This window comes from Pantherophis guttatus, chromosome 3 (genome assembly GCF_059756535.1).
Source record: "Pantherophis guttatus breed Tessera chromosome 3, ASM5975653v1, whole genome shotgun sequence".
NCBI classification, from domain to species: Eukaryota; Metazoa; Chordata; class Lepidosauria; order Squamata; family Colubridae; genus Pantherophis; species Pantherophis guttatus.
In genome coordinates, this window is record NC_142065.1 from 36,419,824 (window position 1) to 36,430,350 (window position 10,527).

Consider the following 10,527-nt stretch of genomic DNA (forward strand, 5'->3'; position numbering starts at 1 on the left):
AACAGTGATTCCATTCATGCCATATTATGATGCTAAATAATTTCCATCCTCCATTTATTTAACTCCTATATTTAACTTAACTGACACAAAACTTTTAGTGGATGAAGACATTTCTCAATTCTGTCTGTCAGTAATAATGTGAGACCATATAATTTAAGGGTTACTCTCTAGCAAAACTAATGTTAATACGTTTGATTTGACAAAGTTCTAATTATTTTGTTCGTTTTCTTTGCAGAATCTAACCAAGACTGCAGTTTCAGCAGGGATGGGGAACTTCTCAAATGGGCCTTTTGTTGTGCTTTGTTTACTGATTGCAGGATCTGCTACAAGTAACAAACATAAATTATTATCTTATTGTAATATTATTAAATGTACTTATTAATGTGATACATTACAAATTAATTCTTACATTTATAAAATAGTTGCACTTACTCTTGTTGTTCCACTAATTAAAACTTACTGGAATTCAGGGTTTACTTGGCTTCTTAGATCAGGATAAGACTTGGTTTGCTTAACCATGGTTTGTTAAGTAAGCCACAATTGGCTAAATTCACACATCCTGCAATAACCAGTGCTGGCTAGGGAATTCCACACATCTTAAAGTTGTCAAGGTTGAGAAACAATGATGTATAAGTAGTCCTTTTTAGAATTTTAATGCCCATCAACATCATAAGTCATGATGGTCATAAAATAGGTTAGTCTTCCCAGACTCTGATTTTACAACCTTTTTTTACAGCATTCGTTATGTGAATATAGCCATGAATATAAAGTGGCTGCCATAGTCGTTAAGTGAACATGTGGTTGTTAAACAAACCAATGGTTTACTGTGGATGCAATTTTGCCAAACACTGGAAGTGTGGGGCTCTGCAAATGGCTGTAAATATGGCCATGTTGCCACGCATCTGAAACCCAGTCATGTGACCATGCGATAGGGAGACTGACTGTTGAGATTTCAATTCCGGGTCATAAGTAATTAATATAGCCTTTATTGTCATTGTACATTATGTATACAACTAAATTGGTTTTAGCCTCACTGGTGCAATCCATGTCAAAAAATACAAACAACATAAATAGTATAAAGAATAATCACTGTACAAGTAATTAGGGGGAAAAAAGAAAAAGAAAAACTAGTCATACGTTTCCGCGTGTACGTGGAGTGATTGTGGTTGTGTTTAAGAGTCTGACAGCCCAAGGACAGAAACTATTTTTAAACCTATTTGTTCGGCTGGCTATGCTTCGATGTCTTCTGCCCGATGATAGAAGTAGCCCTAAGGTAGTTCCATTGTAACTTTGAGTGGTCGCTAAGAAACCAGTCATATGTGGAGTCAATACAGAGCATAGGTGGGTTATTGTTCTAACTTAGTATAAAATAATTTCATATGTATTTTATCTTTCCTGCAGAATATTCAACTGAAGAAAAATTGAAGTATAAATTTTGCAAACGTTATGCGGAGATTGTATACCTTACAGGACCGCTGAAGCCTACAACATTCTGGCATGTGGACTGTCATGATCAAGGTTAATAGTTTCTATAGAATTATTCCTGTAGGTCCTCTGGAAAAGATATGGGTAGCTGTTCACTTAAAAAAGGAAATGTTAATTAAATTAATTTCATAATTTAAATAAAAATGCAACACATTTGTAGTGAGGAAAACTATAATGCATGTCAGTGGTGGGTTTCAAAATTTTTTACTACTGGTTCTGTGGGTATGGCTTGGTGGGCATGGCGGGGAAAGGATACTGTAAAATCTTCATTCCCACCCCACTCCAGGGGAAGGATACTGTAAAATCTCCATTCTCTCCCCACTCCAGGGGAAGGTTACTGCAAAATCCTCATTTCCTCCTGATCAACTGGGACTCAGGAGGCAGAGAATAGATGGGGCTGGGGCCAGTCAGAGGTGGTATTTACCGGTTCTCTGAACTACTCAAAATTTCTGCTACCAGTTCTCCAGAACTGGTCAGAACCTGCTGAAACTCACCTCTGATGCATGTGTTCCCTCAAGTCATTGTTTAGATGTTAACAGTCTATTGTAAAGAAGGAAATGTTAACTCCCAAGAAAGATAAAACACATTCATTAGCTATATGTTCTTTTAATTATATCTAGAATATGAATATGTTAAAGTTCTTTGAAAAGGGAAGGATTTTCTAGGGAGCACAAAATCTTCCTGGCTCAAATATTTTAAAAGCCTTGGATTATGTGTCAATTCCAAGAGTTAATTAAACCCAGATGAGATTAGCAAGCCTGCAATACAGAGGATAGTGGATAGTGGGATTGTGATGACAATCTTTATTTTTTCCCCCCAGATTATTTTTCTCTTGGAGACATAGTTGTACAAGGTAAACGTAAACCTCATAATAGGGCTGTAATAGTGAAGGATGAGAATAATGGTCTTCTTGGACATCCCAAAGGTTTGAGGTATTTAGAAGATATAAAATATTGAACATTAGTATTTTGTTTACTAATCCTAAAAATACAATAATACAATAATTTGCCTGCCTGAAAAAGATAGGCCAAAAAGCTTTGGCAAAGAGGCTATAGATATTGCCTGAAAACCTTCTCTGAGGATTCAGAGACATAAAGAATACTGTTGGATATGGTGCCCAATGAAGTCTCTCCAGTCTTCTTTTTCCAGGCTAAACGTGGCTATATTCTGCATAAGATTTCATTTGGAGACCTTCTACTGCCCAAACTAAAAAACTCACAGGATTAATTGGAAATATTATTCTATTCTATTCTATTCTATTCTATTCTATTCTATTCTATTCTATTCTATTCTATTCTATTCTATTCTATTCTATTCTATTCTATTCTATTCTATTCTATTCTCTCTAACCTACTCTACTCTACTCTACTCTACTCTTCTATTCTATTCTTTATATTAAATAATTACATTATTTCTTTTGTCAATGCAGATAACTGCATTTCTAAAGCAACAGCATGGCCCAGAAACAATACACATATAAATAAATATGACTTGTACCACGGTTATATTGCACTTTTTATTTCTTGTATGTAAATATTGGATTTGCATCCTATTCATTACAGTGAACAATTACAGTTAACAATTCTAAAAAAAAAAAGTATGCAACCTTGACTTTTCATTTTAATAATGGATTTCGTATCTCGAATTTTCAGAGAAATATGGAGAAATTCAGGCAATAACAATTTTACCGTTTTTGAGATGGATTGTGAACATGGGTTCAAAGCCTTAGGAAATGTAGTTGTTAAAGGCTCTAGCCTGTCTCCTGATCTGCCTAGCTACAGGTAAGCCTGGTTGTCAAATTTCCTTTTTTTAGTGGTTCTTTTTTTTAATTAAAACATTTTAATGATGATGTGGATGTTATCCATTCGGTTGTGTCTGACTCTTGGTGATTCTATGAGCTATGTCTCTCCACATCTTCTTCCTGTCTTGCTTTTTTAAGATCCAATTTTCACAACCATAGATAGCTAAGGTGAACCCAATAAAGTGGACTAACCTATATTTGGTTTTAATGATACCATTAAAATAATATAACAAGACTTCAATAAAAGATTGGAAAATATAATAAAGTTGCTTCAGAAATTAAAACTCAAAGCCAAACCATAATGATAGCAAACACTATGGAAAATGTATGAGTTGACTCTAGTCTCCAAACTAGATTAGAAAAATAATGTGTAGATATAAAAAAAATAATAACATAAAATATTGGGGTAAAAGTAAAAAATAAATGGCTAACATTTTGAAAAAGAAGTTGGAAATCTATTATTATTGTTTTTATTATTCTTACATCTAATTTTTCCTCCAAGGAATTCAAAGTGGCTGCACAATTCCCTATTTTACCCATATTTATTTTGCCTACTCCTGTAAAATAGATTATGCTGAGAGATAACTCATGAAAATTAAATTCACATATGTTGCTAACCTATTATTTATTTCGCTGTAGTTTCAGAGGTGGGTTTCAGCAGGTTCTGACCAGTTCTGGAGAACCGGTAGTGGAAATTTTGAGTAGTTTGGAGAACCGGTAGTAAAAATTCTGACTGGCCCTGCCCCCATCTATTCTCTGCCTCCCGAGTCCACCAAGCCATGCCACGCCCACCAAGCCACACCCACAGAACCGGTAGTAAAAAAATTTGAAACCCACCCCTGCGTAGTTTGTAAAGTAAACCACAACTGGCTGGGTGTGCATAATACAGTAGGCTGAGTCAAGCTACTATAGTTCATAACACGAACTATAGTAGTTTGAGTCATACAGCACATTTTGCTCCTAAGGCCGGGGACACTTGCAGGGAGAGGTTAACTCAACATTCTGTAGGCAAATCTTATTTCCTACACATATTTCCTACACATCTAATGAAGTCAAAGAACATCCTTGCTGCAGCAGTCACTACCAGGTATCATCTTTAGGAAGGAATGGGCAGGCTCCTAAGTTAGTGTTATCATGAGTCATTTGATATGCGTTCTGTTTCAAAACATGAGTATCTCAGCTTTGTTCAAGATTCTAGCTTTCTTGGTAGTAGAAAGGTTCCTAGTGAAAATGTAGCTATTCTACATCGATCAATCAGTTCCAGAAACTGGTCTCACAATAAGAGATTTGTGGAATGAAAAACAGTAGCACTCTGCACCTTCCTGAATTTAGGCTGGAATTCTAGGGTCAACTTGGATGGAAATCTTTTCAGAATAAGTTTGAGATAGTAGGCTTCTCCGTTTTCATATCTGCAGTACAGCCTTGTCTGTTAGGTAGTGCTAAGCTTACCTTTTCTATCCAAATGCTTTTTGGTACAGCAAAGATACAAAAACATAATCCATGCCTGGTTGCTAAAAGCCTGAAATTAGGCACAAAGTAGCTTCACATATTCTGAAACATTATTTTCTGGTATAGTTTCCGTATACCCAGAAGCCACTCATCTGTAGGCTAAATGTTATGATTCTAATTTATGCCCTTATATTTTAGTGTTTGTGGCTATAATCCATAATTCAGAACCATTATCTGTTTCTTAACTTAATAAACTAGAAAAATAATTTAGCTTAAACTAATAGAAACTACAAGTTAGAATGAATTCTGAATTCTTATTTAAGAAGCAGAACAGATATATTACAATTATGAATAAAATGATCTTAAAAAGTGCATTGTAAACTGATCAATTTCTAGATGCGTCAATGAAACTATATTAGTAAGAGGAAAACTTCGTCCAATCTGGGAAGAGATTGGTCATGTAAAACATACAAATATTGGAGTTTGGGGAGTTGCAAGAGATCCTTATGTAGCACCAGGTAAATCTATTCAGTACTTCTACTTAAATTAAGAATAGGAAGATTATGGAGAAGTGGATCCTTTATTTTGATCAACAAAGATGTTATATACATCAGCTGCTTAAATCCTGTTTGATTGATGTCAGGTAACTGTGTTTTATACCCTGAAAAAATCATTGAACTGGGAAGGTGTAATGTTTCTGTAGTATTTAAAATATTTTTTCTACTTTATTTTGTGTGTAAAGAGATCTATCTACCTTTTTTTGCTTTAGTTAGTTTAACTATAATCTCTTCTCTCTCATTATGTATATAAGCATATAGCATTTATATCAATAATGAGTGGCATATAAATTGAATAAATAAACAAACAATAAACTATTCTAATCTATACATAAACAGATACATTTATAATTACCCATAAAAACAAACAAATACACACACATATGGATGCTGGGAAGACATTGATAGTACACAAAGTGAATATATTTGGCTAATTTGGAACTTGTACTACATATAGCCATTGAAGAGCTATAAAAGAGCTAGTAAATTATGACAAAGAAACAGAATTTACTTTTATAAAATATTTTCAATAATGGAAACAGAAATTTAAAAAGTGACAAAATGCTTTTATGGAGAAACACCCATCTTTCACTTCACTTTAGAAAATCAGTCTAGAATGTTCAGGTGTCAGTCTATGTTCAAATTTGAGAGCTTGGTGGTAATTACTATGCCTGTTTTTATTAGCTAAGCTTCTTTGTTCCAAGATTCTAAGCAATACTTCACATTATTACAAGAGAAATATGCAGATTTTTTAAAAAAATATTATCTCTGCTTTTAGTGAAACATATTAAGTCCTTTTTAGATAAATTATAAATGTAATTCTTGTGCTACAGTCCTAAAAAGATGTAATTAACTAATTACTGTGTGTTTAGATAGCATACCTGTGTGGACTTTTGTATTTGGGAAAAACCGCAATATTCATGCTAAAACGGTCTATGCTTTGAATCAGAATAAAGTGATGAATGAAAAATATGCATCTATCCTGTTGATGAAAAAGAATCACAGTGGTAAGTTTGCGAAGGAGAGCGCTGTGCTCTGCAACCACATTTAAATTGTGTGTTGATTCTTTCAGGCATAATCCTAAATAAAATATGTTACCCAGAAGAATTTAGCCTAAGCATATTTTATTTCTGCTCAGAGCACTTTCTGCCAGCTAACATTAAGATGAGAGAAACATTAGCATTGCTGAAGTTACCTAGTTTGGGTAATGAAACATCTGCAAGAAAACAATGAAGCTCAGAGAGCACCAAGGACCCTTCATTTCAACCCCAAGTTACAAATATTCTTCTTTAAAGATAAAAAAACCAACCAAGTGATATGATGTCCAGGACCACGCCAGATATTTATAACTGACATTACTCTTAAATGAGCAGCAGTTTAGGGTAATTGGTGTTATCAATGGGAAAAATGGATAAGAATTAATATAATTAACAGAATTATGACAATATTACAAGACAAAAAGTTCTAGATATTGTACAGTGTTATAATGGAATCGTACTAAATTCTGTGAATATTTAATTTGTATATAAGATACTGAATATTAGAATAATAGCATTAGTTGATTAATGCCATTAGAAAATATTTTTATACTACTCTACTACTATCAAAAGATAATTTGATAATTTATACTCCTAGTAAATAGGAAAGATTTGGATCTGCCACCTAAAATCTACATAAAGCAAAATTAAGAATGAAAGGGACACTGAATCTGTAATTGCTACCATCAAATGCAGTATTTAATAATAAAAGAAGTACAAGATAGATCTATCATTTTATTCTAGGTGTTTTCAAGAAATAGGGATTTTAACTCCCAAAATTTTCAGAAATGGCCATGCTGTCTGGGAATTCTGGGAGTTTGCCCATACTTTTAGAGGGCAGAGAAGTTTGAGAATCTTGAGTTATAATTGTGGAAATTATTGGAATAAAATAATATTTGGATCTTAATCTGGGTACTAGGGCACTACATATTAATTATAAGAATATTTATTAAGTAATTCAACATTTGAAATATTAAGGAAAATTTTAAACAAAATTTATACAATAGCAAAATTAAAACACATTTTGAATCAAGATAATTTGATTAAATATTTGGGAAGAAAGATCTCTGATGAAATCTGGAGGTAGAGACGAGAAAGAGTCACCTTATAGACAACCTGAAATAGAATGTACAGTCAAATGGTATTAAACCAGCAAAAGTTAGAATCTGTACCATTCAAAACACTGGGGAAAGGATGTGAATTCATTTCTGGAAGTAGACTTATGGAGAATTAAATGCCCTTCCCAAGACATGCACTCTGTGTCTTGGGAGTGAGCCAGGAGTTCCTTTCCTCTCTATCAGATAATTGAAACTCTGAAAGTAGAATTACATTTAAGAGTGGGGACTAATCTGATAGTGCTTGAAGTCTAATCCAGTATAGGGCACATCCTCTTTGTATGAGTTTTGAATTTTTATTAATTTTTTCTATAAAATATTTTATCAAAACGTATCAAGATGTCCATATCAAAAGGTACGGCATATATCTCTCCTCATTAAACGAACTTTCTATCTGTTTCTAATTGAATGCCAAAGCTTTATCCTGGAAGCCTCAGCATTACTCTGATTTAAACAGTACAGACTCTTTATATAATAGTCACAGTTCTAAAAAACATTAATATAAGATTATTAGATTTTATCCCTAGTCATGCAGAACTCATCTAGCATCTAGCATAAATGCTTTCCATTAGTATTTTCTTTTAATAATGCCAGTTCATAATGGATTTTCTGGGTTGGAATCAGAAGCATCTATAGAAAAGGGAAGCAAGAAGTCAAGAAGGTGGGTGTGACTGTTCAAAACCCACTCTTATCTGCATATGGTGCATAGTAAAAAGGGTGTGGGGGTGGGAGTGATTGCATGGTTTCAGGGACAGTCCTGCCTTTTGATCAGTGCTTGGTAGATACTTCTGATTGTAATAAGGCTATTGAATTGTTACAAGAATCTAAAGATCTGACTTCAAATATTTCTTTCAGTATGTGCTGCCTTGGAATCTACGGAACCAACAGGAAGCCCTTTTATCACACTTATTCCTGCATCCACTTTGAATCCTAGACTCCACATCTCTGATCCAAGTACATTTTGTAATGACAAACCTGATGGTAACTATGCTTATCCAGCAAATCCACATAAATATTACAGATGCTCTAATGGGCAGACAGTAGTCATGAACTGTCCAGGAGGCTTGGTCTACAATGCCATCAAGGATTGGCCAAGTGATTTGATTGTGGATGAGTTTTGTAAAGACAAACTTAATGGCAATTACAGTTACCCACCAGATCCACACAAGTACTATGTTTGCTGCGATGGGAACACTGAGCTCAAGGATTGTCCACCAGACCAGATTTTTATTAACTTTGAATGGCAATGCAGTTGGCCACGCAGATTTTTGTAAAAAGAAATATATGGTGGCAATCGTTCCTAGTTACAATTAACCTAAAAATTGTATTTGCTTAATGGATTCATGATTTGTTCAAAAACTCTTTATAATGTGATCACTGACAACTGCATACAGCCAAGAGATATTCCTTTTAATATCTGTAATAAAGTAGCAACTAATTATGCTTATTTAGATATATGCAATATAAATACTACAGATGTGTTAGAAAAGGCATCTAAAGTCTTGCATTAGTAGCTGAAGTGATAACATTGCACTAAATCATTATTAAACTACAGAAAAGCAGACTGATTTGTGGATTTTGTACCAATATCACTACTATTACTACTACAGCATGTATGTTTGCCAAGCAGCTTTATGAACATTCTTTAGAAATATACTGAAACATCCAATGAACATTATGGATTTTCCAAAGGAGAATATATTTAAGTAGGGTCCACATTTTGTAAATCCACCAAAAATATTTGAAAGGGATAAAGATTTTAGGCAGACCAATATATGAAACTATTTATCCATGTAAGTGCTACAAATACATTGGAGCAGAAGTGGGCAATTAACTTTCCCAAGGGCCACATTAAAAACTGGGACTGTTGTGGAGGGCTGCCATCACAATCACTGCCCCTGCCTCCACCCTGTTCCTCTCCCGCTGCCACTACTGCCCTACCCCTGCCCTGACACCTCTGACACTGCAGGCTGGACAGGGACAACAAAAGGGCCAGATGAGGCATGTGAATCATAAAATGCCCAAGTCTGCATTGGAGGGACACACATGTAACAGTAACAAGAGTTGGAAGGGACCTTGGAGGTCACTATTTCTGATAAAATGGCTGTCCAGTCTCTTCTTAAAAGCCTCCAGTCATGGAGCATGTATAGAGTGGCAAGATTTTGAAAGACTTCATTAACTTTGCAAGGCTTTCTATACTTGTTGCTAGTACTGATGAATCTTCAAAGTAAATGGAAAAGCATAATTAACTCTCATGTCTGTTGATCACTCCATCTTCTTTAAATGCAGCAATGACAGCTATTTTTTAATATTGGTACTGTACCATGATACTGTTCTTAGTTTGGAAGTAAGGGAAAGCAATCACTGTTTGGCTTTATACCAGATATGATGCCTAGACTGTCTTTTCTCTTCATATTCCAAAGCAATCTCATGAATGTTATATAGATAAATTTACTGCAGAAAATTAAGATGCCATACGCAGAAGAAATTCTCTAACAAGACCTTGAATTCTGACTCTCTCTTCCCATCTTTTCAACTCAATAATCATGTGGCTACTGATTTCTTGCTCCTGAAAATTCCTGCATCTTCCCCTTATTTATAAAACAGCTTTCTTTGACATGAGAGTATGCACTTCTTCAACTTCCAACTTTATAATGAATTGTAAAATTTATCCTTACAATTGTAATTTTTTAAATAAAAGTGGCAATTGCAACAAAGTTTCCAAAGTTTGTGTGTGCGTTTACCAATCTGTTTGGACTCCAAACTTTCTTGTCCATGCAGCCCCATTTCTGTGGTACATCAGACTGAATGCGGCTGCAAACTTTGCAATCTGCTTGACGGGCAAGGATTTGAATGCAACTCAAAAAAATCTTTTTAGTCTGTAAAAAAACTGACATCCCACCTCACTGCTTCCCAGCAAGATACCCTCAAACATTAAGAAATTTGGCCTTTAAAAAAAAAGTTGCAGGGCGGTGAGGTTGCAGAGCGGTGACACCCCAACCCCCTGCCTTTGCCTTTGTGCAGTTGCCTCCAACTCCACTCTCTGCTTATCACCGCCCCCCTGACAACCCATTCACTCACTT

The 10,527-nt window shown here is 34.7% G+C and overlaps 1 protein-coding gene across 1 annotated transcript; it reads left to right on the top strand.

The window, feature by feature from the left end:
• Positions 1 to 79: 79 nt before the first annotated feature.
• Positions 80 to 10,161, top strand: LOC117663978 (uncharacterized). The gene is made up of 7 exons (XM_034414642.2): positions 80 to 329; positions 1,402 to 1,518; positions 2,306 to 2,417; positions 3,138 to 3,266; positions 5,132 to 5,253; positions 6,165 to 6,299; positions 8,300 to 10,161. The coding sequence occupies exons 1-7, from the start codon at positions 266 to 268 to the stop codon at positions 8,716 to 8,718; spliced, it is 1,098 nt and encodes a 365-aa protein (XP_034270533.2). The 5' UTR covers positions 80 to 265; the 3' UTR covers positions 8,719 to 10,161.
• The last annotated feature ends 366 nt before the right edge of the window (positions 10,162 to 10,527 follow it).

Bases quoted from the DNA above. Each gene is read 5' to 3' on its own strand.
- LOC117663978 (XM_034414642.2), top strand. From the start codon at position 266: ATGGGGAACTTCTCAAATGGGCCTTTTGTTGTGCTTTGTTTACTGATT. The intron at 1,519-2,305 runs GTTAATAGTTTC...TTTTCCCCCCAG, and splicing joins TGTGGACTGTCATGATCAAG to ATTATTTTTCTCTTGGAGAC. The intron at 2,418-3,137 runs GTATTTAGAAGA...TCGAATTTTCAG, and splicing joins GGACATCCCAAAGGTTTGAG to AGAAATATGGAGAAATTCAG.